This window comes from Chiroxiphia lanceolata, chromosome 1 (assembly GCF_009829145.1).
Source record: "Chiroxiphia lanceolata isolate bChiLan1 chromosome 1, bChiLan1.pri, whole genome shotgun sequence".
NCBI classification, from domain to species: Eukaryota; Metazoa; Chordata; class Aves; order Passeriformes; family Pipridae; genus Chiroxiphia; species Chiroxiphia lanceolata.
In genome coordinates this window covers 142,130,162-142,151,007 of record NC_045637.1, presented here as the reverse complement: position 1 = coordinate 142,151,007, position 20,846 = coordinate 142,130,162, and the positions used below count along the sequence as shown (strand labels likewise).

The 20,846-nt window shown below is 36.8% G+C and overlaps 1 protein-coding gene across 13 annotated transcripts in view; it reads left to right on the top strand.

Moving 5' to 3' along the window:
* Window positions 1-20,846, top strand: part of PARD3 (par-3 family cell polarity regulator) — a 447,662-nt gene that overhangs the window by 192,134 nt on the left and 234,682 nt on the right. For 11 of the 13 annotated variants that reach the window (XM_032683091.1, XM_032683072.1, XM_032683027.1 and 8 more), the window contains one exon: window positions 3,529-3,660. The exons of the other annotated variants lie outside the window; for them this stretch is intronic. In XM_032683091.1, coding sequence (XP_032538982.1) covers window positions 3,529-3,660 — 132 coding nt within the window. The remainder of the gene's footprint in view (window positions 1-3,528; window positions 3,661-20,846) is intronic. 13 annotated transcript variants of the gene reach the window in all.

Sequence of the window (20,846 nt, the reverse complement as noted above, 5' to 3'; positions counted from 1 at the left end):
ATATTATGACTTGGCAGTTTTAGTATTATATTGATCAATTTCCATTTCAAACGTGATAAAGCTGACATGGCCTGTGGTCCCCAAAGATGTTTGGGAAAGAAATTTTTTTTAAAAAAATTAGAGCATTTAATTGTAACTGATGATGCGTGTCAGCCCTGGTCCCAGGAGGGCTTACAGCTGCAGCTCCAGAAGAAATGAGAATTCCCTGTGTGACCCTGATGGCTTCTGTACCAAGAAATCTTTTTTTTTTATGGTATTGTAGCTAAAAGTGACACACACCTTTTCCAGCTGGATGTTGGGAGCATGTGTGCTAATGCTAGATTATGCTGAAGACAAGTAAACCTTTCTGGGTTACCATTTGCATATTTAAAAAAAAATCAGAAGACAATATATATATATATTAAATAGCAAGCAGCATTGCAGCTGGTTCAGTAAATCCCAATGTCTGAGCTGCAGCATTATTTTTCACCTCCATCTCTATAGTTGATCACCACTGCTATCTTTGAATTAGATCTGGTAGTAGCAGTAATGGAAACCCCTGCGTAGTTGGGGTTACAGGTATCCAGGAGCACCCTGAGGCTTTGTTGTGTAGCTGCCTGTGAGAAGGACTGTGTGTGTCAGTGTTGAAAATGCTGTTCTCTCGCTGCTCCTGGTCTAGTTTGGTGCTTGTCTCAGTGCTGTCACCCGTGGGGTACAGGGGTAGCTGCATGCCAAAAAGCAGTAACAAAGAAAGGAGTGGAGGACTTGTCTGTGGCTAGTTGATCTAATGTTTTGCTGTTTGGCCAACACCAACATGACTCTCTGTGTGATTGCAGCACTGGTATTTTATTTCAATCTGATAATAGTGCTATTTTGAGCCTCTGAACAGTGCTGAGAAACACAAGAAATTACAGAAACCACATCCCTCTACCATTCCAGCATTTATTTCTGCTGTCAGAAAAATTGCTGAGTGACTTGGTTGCCTATTTTATAAAATGAGCTGATATAGGTCTTAGCAGGAGAAAGGCAATCTTCTACTGAAGTGGGCTACAAGCAGAAATATTTTGATACGTGGGATGAATATACTCTTCTGGTCAGCACAGATAATATTAGGAGTAAACTCTTGGCAGAATTCTTGACATTAGTGTAGATGCACCAAACAGAGGCTCTCTTAGCTTAGATAATTTCACTTACTCTGTGTACTGTGACACTTGAGACTTTTTACACAATGTTCCAATATGAACTCTGTGCAATAAGACTTCAGGCATGATTCCCAGACCTGGTGATTGAATGATTGAAGAACAACACACCCCTAGATGAACTTTTTTCCTTTTCTCTTGCTCTTACAAAACACTCCTGTGCATGGGTAATGGATGCTGTGTGGAGAGAGATTTTTGTGTTTTAAAAATAAAAATGTCTTTCAAAAAAGTTTCTGTTGAACATTGTAAACATGAATCAATAAAAAATAGAATTATCTCTAAAGCACAGAAATACAGAAAACATCTTGTTACATAGGAAGAAATTTTTGTTCATTCAGAGGAGGCGATGGTCTGTCAGACAGTTATTGTTAGATGACAATAATGTGTGCACCAACTGTATGGGTGGTTTTGTGCATAAAATGATTTTTTTGTTATTTCTTTGTCAGACTTTGATTTTGTTGTAACACCTGCCCACCACTTTGAACAAGAGAAATTGTTGTTTTGGCTTACAGGAACTGTGCCACCCCTGTCACCTGAAGAAAAGAATTGGTTAAGAGAAGCAACAGGAAAAAAATCAATTTGTACACAGCATTCCCTAGCTTTTATGGATTTGCTGAGGGCAGTTGTACAAAGCTGACTTCCACCGTCCCTTTATAAGCAAGACACTGAGCAAGTTTCTAGTTTTGCTGTGTGGTTAACCAACACAGGAAAACTGGATTGTTTTTAGTTGCTGAAAGACACAAAGTTTTTACCTCATTTGTGGCAGGGTAAACTAATTTATGATGGTGCTTTGTTAGGCTGGTTACTTGTGCAAACATATTTTTACAGGGGTATCTTGTACTGGTTGAATTTAAGCTTTAATGTCTTGAAATGGAAGACTTATTTTATACTACAAAGTATTTCAAGAAAAGAGGTTGTCATCAGTTAAGAAAGCTTAAGTTTGATATGGATGGGAAAAGACTGCTGTTGCACGGGAAGCTTTTGTAAAATGCTGTGTTTCACAGTTATACTGAGACCTGAATTTCCTAGCAAAGCCTGTCATACATTTAATATAGTTGTGAAGGACAATTGTAAGGGAATTGATGCTGCATCTAGAATATTGGACTAATATTGTGCCAGAGCAAAGAAATATCAGTATGGCAAACAGGGAAAGGAAATACTCATGCTGATGGGATAATATATTGATGTAAGAAAGGGCCAGAAGTCTACTGTGTGCTATAAATAAAGAAAATAATAGGTTTTAGCTGCAAATCTGCACTGATGTTTGTTTATTATTTTAGAGACTTTTGAGATTCCTAAAAGTGGTAATGTTGCAAAATGTGTAGAACTAGAGTCCTGTTTCAAAAATAGATGCTCTCTCTAAATTATCTGATTTGGCATGAAGATAGACAAACATTGTCTGGAAAAAATACTCCACTTCTGAAGGAAGGATACTTATATATATTATACTGTATTCATAATCCTGTTTTGAAAAGCTAAGCAGAATTTCAGTTCCATGTATTATTTCAGTTGGAGGTAACTAAGCTATGTAAGTTGTCAGTAACACTGACTTTAGGCTAAAGGTGACTCCGATCATTAAGAATCTGCCTATGTGCTTTTATTGGCTTTTAGTGATCAGCCTGGGTAAGGACTAATAATCTTTAGAAGCTGGAGAATTTGTACAGCTTGTGGGAAAGATGTGTAGACAAACTCATCAATTAAAAAGAAAAAAAATAATTTTCTATCAGTCTCAGTGGGATCAATGTATCTCTGTCAGCACAATCTCCATCTGCTGCTGTTCTACAAATGTGACTGTATTTGTATACCTTCAGGCAAACCAAGCAAAGCATTATTATGTGGAATAATAAATTCAAGTTTTGAACTCTACAGCATGTTATTCTGGTCTAAAGGACAGTACCCGGAGCAGTGAGACCCCTTTGATTGTAAAATTGATTACATGCAGAGACTTGGGAAAATTATGTAGTGGCTGTAGCTGTCACTGGATGGACTCTGGGATGTTTGCTTTTGATGGGAACGAAAATAAGGAGCATATTGCTCTGAAAGCCTTGCTGAGTATGTTACTTGGGAAGTCTGTGCACTAGAGGTTTGAAGCTGGAAAAGAGAGGAAGGGAAGCATGAATGGGTGCAAGATCTACAACTGCGCTGAGGCTTTAGTTGGGCTTCCCTGGTGTTAAGGAAAGGGAGCTCTTGCGGTGGAATGGCCGAGCAATTGCGCTGTCCTTGGGTCCAGCCGGACCCGTGTTCTCTTTTGTCAGTCTTCCTTTTGTATTCGTTTAATAACCAGTTGCATTGTTAATGGGAAAGGACTGGTTGTTTTTTATAAGACACTTTTTTGTTTCTTTTAAACTAGAAAGATGAAAACTACAGAAGCCTACCACGAGATACTAGTAGCTGGTCTAACCAGTTTCAGAGAGACAATGCTCGTTCATCGTTAAGTGCCAGTCATCCCATGGTGGACAAGTGGCTGGAGAGGCAAGAACAGGTAATATATATGTGTATATATATATTACTTTATCAATCTAATCTTTATGCTACTCCAAGCTATTACAAAGAAGTGTATTCTTATGTGATACAGACTCTCTAAGCATGATAGAAGCACCAGCAGTCTGCTGACTAAATATATATGGAATTTCTCTTGCTTCCAAAAAACCTGCATTAAGATTGAAATGGACACCTGCAAATTATTTTTTTTTTGAGTCACAAACATATTTATGTAGTATGTGGAGTGCTGCTGTTCTTCACAACTGATACCAACATGGTTATTTTAATTAGTATTATTTTGATAAATATTTTGCCATTGAAATCTAATAATGTTCCTACAGAGTAGCCATATGTGAGTCAGTTTTGACACTGCACTTTTAAATGGTTGTTATTCTAAACATCAAAAATATATTAATTATAAATTTGAAGACTGTTATCATATTTATTTAGTGTACACTTATACTGCTTTTGATCTTGGGCTTTTTTGAGACACTAAGTAGTTCCAAGTTGTGGTTTGTTTGGTGTTTTTTTTTTTTTTTTTTTTTTTTAAATTTTGTGTTTATTAATAAGCTGGTAGTCATAGAGGTTTAAAGTTCTAAAATTGAAATTACCTAGCAGTCACTTTATATCTCTGTATATGCCTGAAATTTTTCAAAGGTATAATGAAAATCATCTTTACTATGGAAATTGGAAATACAAGAGGAAGCCCAGAGTAGTGCATATGTAGAATTATTACCTCATTTTTCTTCTTTACACAATGTGACATGAAAACATTGAATTTTTGCATTGAACAAAATGTACAAATTTTGTATTTTACAGCAATAGGACATAAAACCGTGATTTGCTTTATATAGAAGAGCTTCAAAATGAAATTTGCTATTTGACACGTCCTGAGCTTTCTTACACTGTACCTTGTGAATGGAGGGGAAGGTTTAGAATCCAACACTGGGCTGGTGTCCTGGGACTACTCTCCTTCACCTGCAACTTCCATAACAATATTTGAAGTGCAGCGTTGCTAAATCATAGCATACTCCAAACATTCTTCATTAAACCCCATTTTTAGTTCAAAAGAAGCTTAAATAACATCACAGAATATTAAAATAAACCAACTAAACAACCCCCCCCCCAAATGTGAGCTATTAACTGTTTTTATGTCTTGTAATTACCTGCAAATTAATTTAAAATTATGTGCTTTGTGAGAAAAATTCCGTCTTTGGTCCATGTATTCTTTCCTCTGCACATTTAATGATAGTGTTCTTTCCATTACTATTTTTCTCTAAGAAGATACAGAGTTAGTGCAGATGAAGTTGGCTCCTGTCTCTGTATCAGCCTGTGCTGAAATGGAAAGTCGGTGCCCAGATTCGAAGGCATCTCCTGTGACAGTTCTGCTTGTTGATGTTTTCCAGGCATAATTTCCATGCGTCATTAGATTTGCACTGTGGCAGTTAATGAAACTGTTGTCTCAGCAAAAGAAGTTGAATTAGAAACCTTAATAGTGATCATCTTATAAAATGCCAGATACATGAGATTTTAATATATGATGTTTCATATTAAGCTTTATGTTGATTTCAGTGTCGAAACAGTTTAACTAGTTAATTTATTCCCCAATTAGGTAAATAATTGGGCAGTAGTGGTAGTCTTGAAGCATATTCGTTATGAGAGTTAACCAGTTGCCGTTTGAAACTGCAAATATCATGTTTCTTTGAAGCAAGTTTTATGCATTTTGGCTTTGTTTGTTTGTAGTGGTGATTTTTTTTGAGAAGGATAGGGTTCATTCTTTGAATGTGTTAATGATTCTGCATGTACCTGGAAGACCAGGATCCTTTTGTGATTTCATATCAGCAGGATAATTAATTAGGGTGAAACCTGTTTAGCAGGATATGCACAGGAGCAGAAAGTCTGTTGCGAGAATGGGATGCATCATAGGGAAGAAAAGAAGGGCCTGGCAGGGGATGACGTAGCTGCAGACAGAGATATTCTTTCACTCTTTTTGGGGTTTTAAACTTTAAACTTCAATATCTTTTTCAGTATCCTCTGTGGGATTTTGTTTCCCACTGGTTAAGCCTTTCACTTCTGAGAAGGGTAAACTCAGGCAAGGAGGTTGCAATCTGGTATAATCAATTAATTTAGCAACTTCCAGTCATGTTCCCATGTACTGGACTGGTCTGTGCACCCTGCCAGTATGTGCAGAAGGAGCAGCAGACAGCAGGTCTGGCACCAAGGGTAAGGCAGCAACAGTGCCAAGAAACCTCTAGGGCAGAACTCATTGCAGATACCAGGGGTATTAATAGTCCTGGTCTAAGCTGCCTTTATGGCTCTTTAGAGGCAGTAGTAGTAAACACTGGATTCATCTTGCAGACTCCAGAGGCTTGTTGTTGGATGAAAGCTCTTCTGGGTTGAATTAGTTGCCTCCTCTCTTAAGGCAAAAAAGAATTCCAAGGTGATATTTTTTATGTTCTAGCATACATGAACATTCATTGGAATTGCCCTTTGAAAGAAGGTGTGCTGTGCCAAAGAAGTACAATTATTTTTGTGAGGACAACACCTCATTTCCTATAAACAATGTATTTGCTACATTTCCTATGTAGCAAAGTGTAATTCTGCAGCACCACATCTAGTTCTACAGACAAAATTTTAAGATATATTGTTTGTAAGAAATCAACTGCTGTAGCAGGACTGAAAAGTGCACAGAATTAGATATGTTCAAGTAGGTGTTAGAGAAATAGTTCTCTAAACTTGTCTGGGTTTTAGCGCCTAAAAATGGAGGAATGTATGAAGCCCGTTAAAATTCCTGGCAGTAATTGCTTTTGCTCATATCTATTGTGCTTTAGTCAGGCTCTGCGAAATTAGAGTGATACATCAAAGAAATGGAAAAGATTAATTCTGCTTTCTGAGTCCTTTAAGGTATTCTGATTGTATATGCTGGTTAGCTATATCTGTGTAGCAATTGTTCCCAGTTCGTTCCAGAGCCCTCTGGTTTTCCACAGGGCAAATGATCCATGTATTTCTCAGAAACTTCCTATTTCTCAAGCTTGTGATGTAAATTATATGAAACTCTTTACCAAAGAATCATTTCACTTCTGTGAAGCCAAAAATACAAATAGAGTTTCAGAATACAGTTAGAAAGGTAGGGATTGTTAAAGGACTTTTTACAAGGGCATGTAGTGATAGGACAAGGGGGAATGGCTTTAAACTGACAGAGAGTAGGTTTAGATTAAATATAAGAAAGAAATTCTTCACTATGAGGACAGTGAGACACTGAAACAGGTTGTTCAGAAGTTGTTGATGCCTCAAGCCTGGAAGTGTTCAAGGCCAGGTTGGATGGGGCTCTGAGCAGCCTGATCTAGTGAGAGGTGTTCCTTTCCATGGCAGGGGGGTTGGAACTAAGTGATCTTTAAGGTCCCTTCCAAACTAAACCATTCTGTGATTCTGTGATTGTAATTTTACTCTTTCACTCAATTATTTTATTAATTCTCTCTTACAGATTGTCAAGTACTAGGAAAAGAATTGCAATCTTTAATTTGATTCCGAAATATCCTTAAAAAAAAAAAAAAAGAAAAAGTTGCTTCTTATTCTTCACCTTGCCCTCCATAACACCTTCTTTTTCCCCACAGCAACCAAACTTTGAGGAATAGTTGAAAAATCTTATTTTCTCTGAAATGTATTCATATATATGGTAATCTCACTTTTATTTGAGAAGTCTTTTTTCCCCTCAGCTCACCTCAAGACTTGCTTGGGCCCTGATCAAATCTGGACTCATGCTGTTTCATACCAGGGAAACATGAAAGGGAATGCATGAAAGTGTTAAAGTTTTCACTGGTTCCCCAAGTTTAAGTACACAAAAAAGTTCTCTGAGGTGGTCATTTTAGTTTCATTAGTTAAATATTGGAACTGGCAGCAATCAATCAGTATATGCCTTGCTCTGCTGGCAAGGCTTGTTTTGCAGAAGGATTAAGAGCACCTGGCTGTGCTGTGGGCTGGGAAGGGGAGTGAGGACATCAGGAGAGGGAAATCCTAAAGCAGCTTAAGTATGAAGCAGTTGATCAGATTTGCAAATACAGTGAGTTTGGTTAGTTAAAGCTGTATGTAAATGTAGGTACATATATGTATATTATGTATTTGGTGTATATCTGTCAGTTCATGAAAGCAAGGTAGGAGACAGAGTAAAATTTCGTGGTTATTACTGAAGAATAGGTCTGATTGCTAAGTCCACAGTAGCTTTTGGTATCTAGCAACAGCCGGAGATTAGAGCAACTCAAATGTATTCTAAAATGGAAAGAGAAGCTGGTTACTACTGCTGTCTTCTTATTCAGAAATGTGCTGTATGGAGCACTTCCTGTAAGTTATTCTTGTTCATGACATCTGTCCATAGTAATCTGGTACAGTTTCTGTGGATCCTGTTGCAACAGGATCAGACATGGAAGTAGCATATGGTCTTGTGTCTCCAGCTGTAGAGTACCTGTCTTCAGATTGTATTTTCAGCAAAATAAGGCCTGCTTTTAATATGATTGAATATACTCTCTTAAAACATTTGGGTACTATAAATTAATGCATTTCAGCACTGTCAGTTGAAAAGAAAAGATCAGAGCTTCAGAGGTAGGTTGTTGAATTTAAACCACTAATTTCCTGTATATTCTCATGTACCAGGTTATCTATATTGTCAAATTTTTCATTTAATAACAAACCCCCTGTTTCTGTTTTATGCCTAACATAAAAAAGAAGGCAGAAAAGCAACTCATTTATTTTCTTTATTTCTAAATGTATCGTAGTGGTATAGCTAATGAATATAAATATTTTTGTTTTCACTAACGTACCTCTTGTGTTTCTCCTTGTCTGACAGGTGTATTTTGCTTTTTTTTCCCTAGGTTTTATTATGACTATAACTACAATGGAAGGGTCTGCAAATTCTCTGTTTTATGGCTTGAGGATGGGGAGGCTCAGGGGTGGAGGCTCTTCTTATCTCAAACTCCTCACGCACAGAGATTGAAACTGCAGTAAAAATTATTGTCATTAGTAAGGAGTTGTGCTTTAAGATTTGGAAAAGAGATTAGCTAGGCTTCAGTTGGAGGAATCATTTTTAACTGGTTATCCATTATTCTGTAAAATGCCAGCGTAGAGTCTATTACTTTCCTCTCTCTCCAAGTACACACCCTTTATAATTTATCTCTTGTGATAACAACCTTAATGAACATAGAACCATGACAGCATATAAATTATAAAATACAAAGACGATTTTAGAGCTTGTCATATTCCTTGTGAAGGATTTCTATCACAAAGATAGAGATATGCATGTGTTCAAAGCTCTAGATGTAATGCAGAGAGCTGTCTCTTTTGGAAGTTCTTCAGTGGAGGTCCCATATGAAAGGCAGGGGATGTGTGAGTGTAGCCAAATGGCTACCCAGGGTTTGTGAAACTAGGCAAGACCACTCTGAGACTGATCATTGGAAAAGTGTTACCAGTTAGTGAACAAGGCCTTGGCTCATGTGGTTTGCTTGTTTCTGGCTTGGCACCTAACTTAATATTAAATATTTGGGCACAGTTTTAACTATGGGCAGTTAGAAGCAGTGACCAGTGCATTGGTAGAGGATTCACAAAAGGTTTATGTTAGTCAAAGTATTGAATGGAAGACCTCAGGATGTCCCTGCAAGTTCAGTCTCCCCTGTCCCATATCCAATTGCAAATGCAGGTTTTTTACTACTTAAGATGGGTTCTTGGTCCTGTGATCACATTGACTTCACTCTGTCAACACCCTGTGTGCTACTTCAGTGTAGGGGCTCAAATGCTCAGATGAAATTTAAGCTGTGAAGTGTTGGCTCCACTCAGCACAAAGAGGGGCAGTGACATCCCAGCAAGGGTAGAGGTTGAATATAGCTCTGAGGCAGCCAAATGCCCTGTCTGGCTGCCAGAAGAGCACCTCGACTTCTTGGTGGTCTTTTTCTCCTTTTTTCTCCTATTTTTCTCCTTTTTTACTTTGACCGATCACCCCTACAGAATATTTTGCACATGCAATGTGGTCAAAATGCATACACAATTTCTAATAGCCTTTGATTTCCAATAAGTGTGTTGTGGTTTTGGGGTATCACTATATCTGTATGGGATCACAATTAAGTGATTATCGTGTAGATTTGTTTCAGTGTTTTACCTGTGTTGCATTCATTATTATTAGATTAGAAAAATACTATGTATGATGAACTCCAAAATGAGAAATCTGTATTTCGGTGATTATGATGTGAGTACCTACAAAAAAAAAATATCCAAACTCCTATTGTGTAGTACTAGAGTCTAGATCTGCATCAAGTTGAGGCATGCATTAGCTCAGCTGGGTCGCTTCCAGGATGGACCCTGCTGAACTGCTTACAGTGGATGAGGCTCTAGTGGTGGTTAGGAGCCCAGTTCCCACAGACACATCTTGATCTGGGAGACTTGCTGGAGATGATTGTGTGTTACGTGTCAGAATGCTTAAAAACAGGCACGGGAGGGTAAAACAAGTTCTCTGTTTCTGTATTTATGATTTCTCCTTTTAAGGTTAAAATTTTTACCATGTGTTTCTGTGGAGAGAATCAGAATCACAGGCCTTTTCTAGGTATAAATATGACTTTGGATCTAACTTGGTTCAGATCCAGATTTCTAAATCTAAACATGATATCCATATTTAAAAGCATTTGATTTTGAAGTCCTACCTTGATCTTTTCCTGATTTTTATGTAGACTCATAATTCCTACACCCTTAGAAGAGTTGTCATGTCTCCTGAAGTCAGAAGAATAAATGTGTTTTTCTGTATAAATCTTAGATGTGAATATGTTAATACACACATGGGTTAAATATTCTCTAAATGTTTGTGTATAACCACAGAAACAAAGAAACCTTAAAGACTTATCTTTATGCTGAATGCGTCGGTATGTACAGAGACAGAATCAAATGTGAAATTTAGAAGTCTGTGCACTTTTATAGAAAATGGACATTTGTGGACACAACCGTAATTGTATATTTTGGAAAGAGATGACTCTTCTTATTTGTCTTGGAGTCATGAACAGATTTGAAGTTGTTTTTCAGTGCCGAGGGTTTCAGTTTATATGAGGTAGGAGGTTGGAATAAACAGCTTTATTGCTTGGGGACAGCTGTAGTGGTGATGGTTTTATAAACAATGTTTCATGCTGGCATCTATCTTGTTCTCCTTTCAAAAATAATATGTCATTTCATATGGTGTATTAAATAGGTGAGACAGTTTGAAGGCTACAGTCTACTTTCAGTTATATGCTGCTGTGTAGATATGAATTCAGTGGCAGAATGTAACTCCATATGTGTCCACATTAAAAAAAAAAAAAAGCCAACCCAAAGTAAGAAAAGGCAATTTTATAAAAATACTCATGGATTTTAATTATTATAGAAAAAGACATGCATCATGTTCAGGTGTGCATATCCTCACACTCAAACACGCTCACTCTCGTAGTTGTATAAGTATAAGCAGGCAGATGATGGACTGGTCTGAAATTTAAAGAATCAACAGCCCACACTGGAAGCTACCTGGTCATCTGGTCCAACCTTTTGTGGGAAAGAAGGCCTTAGTGAGACTACCTAGCACCCTTTCTAATCCTGTCCTGAACACCTCCAGTGATGGATACTATACCATGTCCCAGGGGAGGTTCTTCTAGTGATGGATTGTTCTCATAATTAAAAAATAAAAAAAAATAAAAAATTTGTTCCTATATTAAGATGAAACCTTTCCTGTTGCAACTTGTACCTGTAGCCCCTTGTCTTCTCCATGTGTCTCTGTAAAGAGAGAGCCTCCATTCTCTTTGTAGCCACCTTTTAAGTGGCATAATGTGATGAGGTCCTCCTGAGCCTTCTCTTCTCCAAGGAGTAAAGAACTAACTCCTTCAGTCTTTCTTCACAGTGCTGGCTTTCCCAGCCTTTAATCACCTTTATGGCCCTCCTTTGGACCCCCTTCAGTCTGTCCTTGTCTTTTGTGAACTGTGGTGACCAGAACTCGACACAGTACTCAGGTGCAGCCTGACAAGTGCTGAATGGAGTGAGATGATCACAACTCTGTCTCTGGTACTGTCTGCTAGAGGACCCACTCTATTCTGCAGAAACTTTCTTAAAAGTGTTGGCACATGTGAAAGGCATTTTCTAACTTGCTAGTAACCATACACTGCTATTTATTTTCCTGCCCTTTTGGACCAAACTATTTAAATAATCCTGTCGTTATGGTAATTTATGGTAATGAATCTACAATACCAACAATATAAGTAATACTCTCTTAAATGGCAGGGAGATGCTGTAGGAAGCTTTACATTAATTATTGCTGTTAGTTTTTTTACTGTTTTCTAAATATTGTGCAGAACAATATTATCTCTGATTTTTTAGACCGCTGTCCGTCCACGGCAGCAGATCAGAGAAGGACATCTGAAAATCTGTATCTGATCTTCCTTTCCTTCTTTTAGGAACTTGTTTTCTTTCTTCATGCTATGAAAAACATTTATCTTCTCATGTATTTACTTTTTAGTCCAGATGTACATAATGTATCACCACTACTGCTTTATAATAAAAATGCTCTGTTTTCATAACGTGCTTGTTGCTGCTACTGTGCCATGTCAAAGGCTCTGGTGGGAACATGGTAGGAGTTAGTCCTGCACAGCCTGGCTCGTGGTGGTGACGGTCAGTGATGCTGCAGCTTCCCCAATGCACAGGTGCTGGGGGCTGTGCACAGCCCTGCCTGCCTGGGAGAGAGGGGGAAAGGTGGCTCTGAGATGGCAGAGCGAGCAGCACTGAGCAGGAGCTGCAATTATGGCATGCCAAAGCAATGCACAAGTGAAATACATTAGTAAAATTAAAATTTGTCCTCATTCCCTCGGTGGGTAATACAGTTAATGAAAATAGATCTAACCAAATTAAGATAATTTATTTCATTAGTTTACGGCACTGTAAAACTTTTCAGGGCAGTACAGCCCTTCGGTACAAACCTGAAATAGATGTAGCTCCACTATTCACTTCAAAGAGCACAAAGGTTAAAACTTTTAAGTGTATTAAAGCAATTCTGTTAATTGTGTCTATAGAGGATTCTCCCTTGCCCTTGGTAAAGTATTCTTGATTTAAAATTCACATTATGCTCGTTCTGCATTCTAGCCTTTTAACCGAAGTGTAAATATGTGATTACTTGTATCTTTGAGGCTTAAAAAGAAATTATGCATTTTTGCTTCAGAAGGTGGTACTGGTAGTACACGGTATTGCTATTTTACCTTTTTTCCCTATTGTTTCATGTTCCTATCTTCTCTGTTCTACCTTTATATCCTACATACCTGTTTTGTGGTTTCTAATAAAGGTTGCTACAGAGCAGTAGCCAATTCTTTGGAAGGAATGAGGTGCTATCTCTACACTCCGTCTCCTTCCATCCCTTCCCTGTTTTGTTTTTTGCAGTCTTGATGCTCTTTGTGTTCTATCAGGAAGACACCATTCAAAATTAGAAAGTTATCCCAAATGCTGTGGGGTTTTTTCACAGAATCACAGAATGGCTGGGGTTGGAAGAGACGTCTGGAGATCATCTAGTCCAACCCCCTGCTAAAGCAGATTCACCTAGAGCAGGTTGCACATGATCCTGTCCAGGCAGGTTTTGAATATCTCCAGAGAAGGAGGCTCCACAGCCTCTCTGGGCAGCCTGCTCCAGTGCTCTGTCACCCTCAAAGTAAAATATTATTTTCTTGTTCCTTTCAAATTATAAGAAAACCAAAAATTGATAAATTGCTTAGTTTTGTTGCCAAACCAAGCCTTTATAAGTCTGCATTGGAAGTCACAGTTCACATTAATTTAATTTTCAGTTAACTTAATTCACATTGTAGAATTTTCTTGACTTGAAATAGAAAATTAACTGCCTTTTTGTTTTTTTTAATACTCTGATTTTCTTCTTGATACAATTTTTCTTCTAAATGGCTTATGTTACTTATTTTAAAGAAATATTTATATTATTAATTTGTGGTGGAAGCTTTAGTCCTTTCTACACTAAAATAGAACAACTTATCTGGACAGGAACATGGATGTGAGAACTCTTCACTTCTCACTGTAGTATTTAAGGGAGATTCAGGTAAATTACTGCTGAGTCCTGCAAGTCAGTTAATTCCAAGCAGAACAGAAATAAAGACAAAATGGTTATTTTGGGCAAGGGAAAAAGATTTTATCTGACTGAGAAACCTATCTTTATCTAATATATAGAATAATAACAGGATGATTTTTGTATTTTTTTCTTTCTATGAATTACAAATTGTGAAGAAAGTGCTTTCAGAAAAGGGCCAAGTTTGTCCTTTCAGTTGTGGAAGTGATAGGCAATTTATCTTCCATTGATGGAAATAGAAAAGATGCTTATTCTTTAAAATCCTGTGTGGACAGGTCATTTTAATGACATGGTTGCACTTTGCTGTAAATAGGAATGATACTGTGTAACTTAGAGTTAATAACTGAGTTATGTGGAAGTAATTTGTCTGGGTTTTTGTTTTATTTTGGGTTTTAAATTTAATCTCGATTTTATTGCTTAAGTACGAGCATTTCATTATCGAGTGTAGTACTCTTTGGCTGTATTAAGTGGTTACTGTAATTTATAGGACACTTTGAGAAATGTCATGATTCTCATGAAGCGACACAGCAAGATTTAGAGAGTACGGCAACTGAGTGAATGGAATTACGTGATATGACCTAGTTGATGCGATATACCATAAGATTTTAATTTATTTCCTTAGTATAACTGGGCAAGAAAAGAAGATAATAGGCCAGCCCTGCCAATTCATGCACTGGATGATTTGAAAATAAGTCCATTCTAAGTTGATCTTGACACTACTTGGAGTTGCATATGAAATGGTCAAATTAGTATTGAGGGCCAGGGAGGGGGCGAGCAGGGAGAATAGGAATTAAGTTGGTTAGGAAATCAGGATGTACAAAGAAATTAATTACTTCTATATACATCACATACCAAACAGAAAAAACAATAATACCTGCGGGATTTTTGTTAAATACTTTTATTTGATCTGATTTAATAAATAATTAGTGTTTCCAACAACTAACTGCCAGCTGCACTGATAAGACATTTTGCTGAATCCCTGTGCCAAAGAAAGAACAGTGATGTGTAACTGATGCAGTTATTCTGGTTAAGGGAGGTTCCATACTAAGGATACACAGAGTTAAAGAGAATACAGCACAACTAGTGTTTCCATGAAGAAACAATCGATTGGATAAACTAAAAAGTTTCTATAATTAAGCACTGTAAATATTTTACTTTTGAAATAAATACTACCTTTAATTTTGATCTCTTGAATATGGTATTTTAAGAATCAGAATTGTTGCCCAGATTCCATATTAAGGTATTACTCACTTTCATGACAGCTGCATGTGATTACTTTAATTTCATTTGGATTGAAGTTTTTTATGCTTCTTTTTTCAGCCTAGAAATGACTATTTATGAATTTGAGAAAAATCAGTTGGCTATTATTACTTTAGCACATTTGCCATTGAAAATATTGCTTGTTTTCACAGTTTAAAAATCAGTGTTGAGGGCAACATACATACAAAACTATTTCTAAAATGGGGCAGAAAAAAAAATTATCCTTTTACCCGTGTATTGCAGACATTTTTATAGACTGTAGAATAAACACATGAAGAGTGAGGTACCCAGTATGATCAAAACCTCTGGATCTCTTATTCTTCAGAATACTAGGCAGGAAGCCAGCATTCAATCGCTTTGATTCAAAGCTTAATTTCCTCTTCCTTTTGGATATTCTCATTTGTCTTCAAAAATCTTTACTTTCCTAATATGCAGGAATTCATGATTGCTTATAATTTCAACTCATTTATCCAAAGCATAGACTAAATTAAATGTCCCAAAAGAAAGCGACCATATCTGTGAGCATCTCTGTTTAAAATTATTGAAAGTTGCATTGAGTATTCCATCATGCCATTTTTATTTATCTTGATTTTCTAGGCAATAATTGTTACAACAAAGCCCAGATTTCATAAGGCAAGCCCATCAGTATTTCTTCCTTGTAGTTACACTTCGCCACTATAAATAGCTTTCTCTTCATGAAAACTCTTTTAACTCATCCTCTTATCAAAACTGATGGATTTTGCTGGTGACTTGAAGGTCGATAAAATTGTTCTCTTTGCAAAAGAAATATCTTATAATATTCAGAAGGATAGTGTGTATTGTAGCATTTTGGGTAGGTGAAATTAATGTGGCTCAAGGACTGACAATTTTTCCCTGAACTAACAAATGTCAGTCTCAGTGAAAAAATGAAGGTTGGGTAGGAGGCACTTCAGCTCCATACCACTGTGTCAGGGTACAGCAGAAAATACTGGGTAGGAAATGTGTAGGGAGAAAAAAATTATTATATTAGAATCAGTGTGAACCCACATATCTACCTACCATTGCAATGCAGCTCACTAATGACTTTTTAAATTTTATGGCTTCTTGAGTTTGACATGCTTTGTGCATGTAAGAATGAGAGGAGGCGCAGTTGAGGAGTTGTGCCCTCCCATGGTGGCCCCTGGGGATTTGAGCACGCTGGTGTCAGGCACGCTTTGACTTGCTTTGCTCCAAAGCCAAACCTCAGGAACCCTGGGCGAAACCAGAGCAGTGCTTGCGTCTGCAGTGTGCAGCTGGGACTCTGTTTTGGGTGGTGGGAGTAACACCGAAACCGCCCCTCGGGCTGTTTGAACAGGGCAAACAGCAGCTGCTGGAGCTCTGCTGGCTCTGCTGCCTGGGTGTCCTGGTGAGAAATGGTACCTCTCTGGATCATCTCAGCTTGGAGACTCTACAAAAGACAAAGTTTATTTGATTCATGACAGTATCTTTGTTGGCCGGTTAACATACAGCAAACTTTCATGTTCATTTTTATAGTTCAGCTTAGTTACTGCTCATCAATATAACATTAGAGTTAAATAAAGTACATGAATGTATTTGTTTATATACTTGAAATACAAAACAATTCATAAACCCCCCACTTTTAGGAACAGTATTTTAAAGTGCTGTCATTGATGACACATATATATATAGATATAGATATGAGTATCTATATGTTTAAATGTGTCTATATATAACTCCTAAAACTTTCTGACAGATGTTTTTCATGTAACTGTTTTTTTTTAAGTACATTCATGTTGTGGAGTTCTCAGTCATCTTCCTGATATTATGATTATCCTGGTAGCTCGGTAATTGTTTTAGAGGAGAAAGTACCCAGTGTAAATTTCTGCACGCTGGAAGTGGTAGTAAATAAACATAATTTTGTTTTCTTTGAATTTGACTTTGTTTTTTAGCCCCCCCCAAAAGCAATTGCCTTTATGTTATGTCTACAGTTAGCCTGAAATTATGGTGATGGCGTAAGATGCTGGGTTTGTTCAATCACACATAGCAGCATCAATTGAATTCATTTAACAATCTGGAAAATTGGTCTTACGTATTGTGTTTTAAAAGTACTATTAATAATTATTCATTTCAAGTTTGGATTCTAAGAAGATGTTTCAGGAAAGGCTGAACTTCAAGCATATAGGTACTGCACATCAGTTTCTCAATTTTCAAATCTTGGTTTATTTTTTTTCCCCCGTTTTAATACCAGTAGTCTAAATTGGGATAGTTTTAGGTAATTGTGGTTATTAAAATCAAGGAGACCCCTAAATAGGGGGTCAACAACCTTTACCAACAAAAAATCTGGGAAGCACAGCCTTGCTTGCATCTGGAGCGAGAAACCTGAATATTGTTTCAAGAAGGAATGTTTCAGAAATGCTCAAATAACCAGTTCCTGCTCAGTCCTATAGTATTGTAAGTCTGTAAATGGATTCTTCAAGTCTCCTCTCTTATCTCATTTACACAGTTAATTTTTTCTTTTTTTTTTTTTTTTTCTGAAGACATTAATTTCACAGTGTTGGATAGTTTAATTTTCTTCCCTTCTATTTTAGTAGACTGGCAGAGTAGATATCACCATCTCTGACACATCATTTTTTCTCTGTACAGTACAGTGTACTTTGGGGCTCTAGCACAGCAGTAGACTGGCCCAGGATTCACAATCTGGGATTATTGTCTTTGTGTATCCTCAAGGAGTAATATTTTAAAGTCACTACATCTGTTGGTACTTAAGAGAATGATTTTTACGTTTAATTTTTGCCAGTTTTTACCATCTGTGTGTCTGTTTTTTGGCTTCTTGCTTTAATTTTTCACTTTAATTTCTCAGTTGCACTGGGATTGCTTTCTCTTTCTCACACATGCTCTTTTTGAGTCATCCATGAACTTGTATTAAAAATAAAGAAATTATTTACAGCAGTTGCATAGTAAAATTCTTGGCCTTCACATTTTGGATTTTTTTAACGATCTCTTTATATCGAGTCTCCTAGTAAATGCACGTCATTTTTGGAAGCGAAGTAACTTATTAGACTTTGTTTAAGTTTTAAAAAATTAGTTTGGATTAAATTGAAGCATTTTGGCGGGAAAAGCTAGCTTGATCACATTAAACACATTCTAGTCTTTCATACTAATTTAGTTTTTAATGCCCAGTAGGGAATAATTTTCTTGAGAAATCTGTGTTATAATCATAAACAGACATAATTCAGTAATTTTCTCATGAAACACTGGCTGAAGTTTTGGCACTAACGACTTGAAGCTCACACAAGCAGGAAGGTTTTTGTTTAAATTCCAAGAAAAATACTAATGAAATATATTAAAATAGAAACAAAATATACATGCAGTGTGTTGCAGGCTGTTTTCAATAAAAATGATGTATCTTCATCAGTTGAATAAATGTCTCATGAATTCAGGCATATTCTAGTATTTCAAGAATGTTCTTATAGTACTTGAAGTAACTTTCTCTGCTATCCTTGAAAAGTTTTTTACAAAAAGTTACATTGTGCAAATAAATTTTTGTCGTATGAGGATTACTGTACACATCTATCGAATGTTTTGCTTCTGTATGTGTTTGTGAGTATTGAAAACTCCACTGCTGCTCTGATCTTTTTCTTGACTTACATATTTTGCTTCTCACTTAAAATATAATACATTCCTTAAGGTCAGATTTAGTAGCCCTTTAAAAGCATGCTGGTTTTTTTTAGCCTCTTTCAAATATTTTGTAACTGAGGTTTTTAGAGTTTATAGTTACTTTCTGGTGTACTCGTTAGCTTATAGTTGATTTTCAAATCAGAATATGGACTTGCTTCTTTTATTGATCTTTCTTCCCCCCTTGGTTTCTAAAGAATAGTTTTGCATAGTGCTGCACAAAACACTGAGTAAGGATTACATTAAAATACAAGCACTAGCAGATGAAAACATGTTCCTTTTGGAATATATGGCTTCTATAACCTGTAATGCTCCCCTTCACGTGGCCTGCTTTGCATTATTAACAATATGGTAGAGTATCAAAAGCCCAAAAAAAGAAACACTTTTTTCACTTGAAAAACATTTTTTGACAGGAACCATTGCTGCGAACTTCCAAGGAGTAGAATTAGTTATATTCTCTCCTGCCTGCACATGCCTCTAGTTTTTCCTAAAAATACTTTTTACTGTGTTATAAAACTAGGAGAGGATAGTGGGTTTTCATCCAGGTGTTTGAGCTTTCATTCCCACTCAGTTTTCACTGTGTTTTACTGGAAACTTTTTTGTCTTGGAGTAAGAGGAGTGTTAGTGTCTCATTTTAAATTATCAATTATCATTATAAAAACTTAGTGGGATTTACCAGTTTTACTAGTATAGGTTCAAACTATATTTGAGTGGTACCGGGAATGATTTGAATTCCATTTTTCAAAAATTCCAAAATTTTCCCCAGCTTTAAGGATTTTATTACTACCAACTTTAACTTCCCAGTTTCCTGACAAATACTCTGTTATGGTATGTAAAGAGGAGAACCGAGTGAGCAAACCATTATGCATTTTCCAGCGTACTGAGAGATGTGCATGTTGTTACTACTCTGTAATAACATGGAATTGATTTAGAGTTGATAATATGTAATGAAGAGACTGCTGATCATTTGTTATCCTGTGGCTTGACTCTTAAAAATTTCTCTGTGTCCAGTTGGGAGTATAAATTAAGAATTAGAAGTAGGATGCTTTCAGTACTATGGCTTGTTATCTGTAGGGCTACTTAGTGCCAGTGGAAATGGTCACATTTGCTGTCTTTTTTTCTTGTCTCCCACGTGGAAAGCAAGTTGTCTCATATTCTCCTGAAATGGAGCTGTAATACCATGACGGCAGAACCATATGTGCATTGGTCTTTCCATAGTGTCGGTTTACTTTGAACTGAGAGAATTCAAGTAGTATTAAGTATTTCAAATGGAATGATGAGAGCAATCCATCCATTTCAAGCATCATCCTCTCTGAACTGGAGCCTTGCACCTACCTTGAATCTGAACTAACTCTCTAAATCTAAGGATAACCTGTATTTGAATGCCAGACACTCAGTTGTGCTTTACTATATATTTGAAAAGACTGGTGGGAATCTAGATGTAAACTTTTGTCTTAGGTAGTTTCCCAGCTGACTGGTATGTTGAATTAAATGAGAATAGTAAGGGCTGGTTCAATTCATTTCCATTCCTTGCATCTCAGTCATTTTCTGCAACGACGCATAAGGATTGATTGCCATAGCAACAGTGTTTTAGCTTGTACTACTGTGAATGTGGTTAATGATAATAGAATTATCTAGTCATTTAAAATCCTGTTATATTATTAGGTCAGCTGAACCATCCTCTTGCTATGTATTGAGTTATTCCCTGTAGCCTATCTTGTAGTTCTTTGTCCATGCTGCTTTTACATGTGTTGAGCAGTGGGGATTCTGCTTCTTCCCTTGGGAGACTTTCACAATCTGATGTATCACCCCATTAAGGATTTTTTTCTGATATTTAGCCTCATTTCACCTCCTTTCTTCCAGCTACATGGATTTGTACCTCATGGAAGTTCTGTTCTGATCCCTTCCTTATCCAGCATTTGCAATTAATCCTTCTTATTTACCTGCATCAGAATATAACAGCTCATTATTTGTGCATTTCAGGATTTTCTCATAGGGAAAAGCAGGTTTATAAATAAATCATCTCTTCTTCTTCTTGATTGCTTCATTTTGATAGGAAAGTCCCTAGTACTCAGCTACTATTTAGATCACCTGAACTGCACAGACAAAAAGCTTCCAACTTGCCAGTCCCTAGGTACCTTCACTTCAGCACATACACGACTGGATTG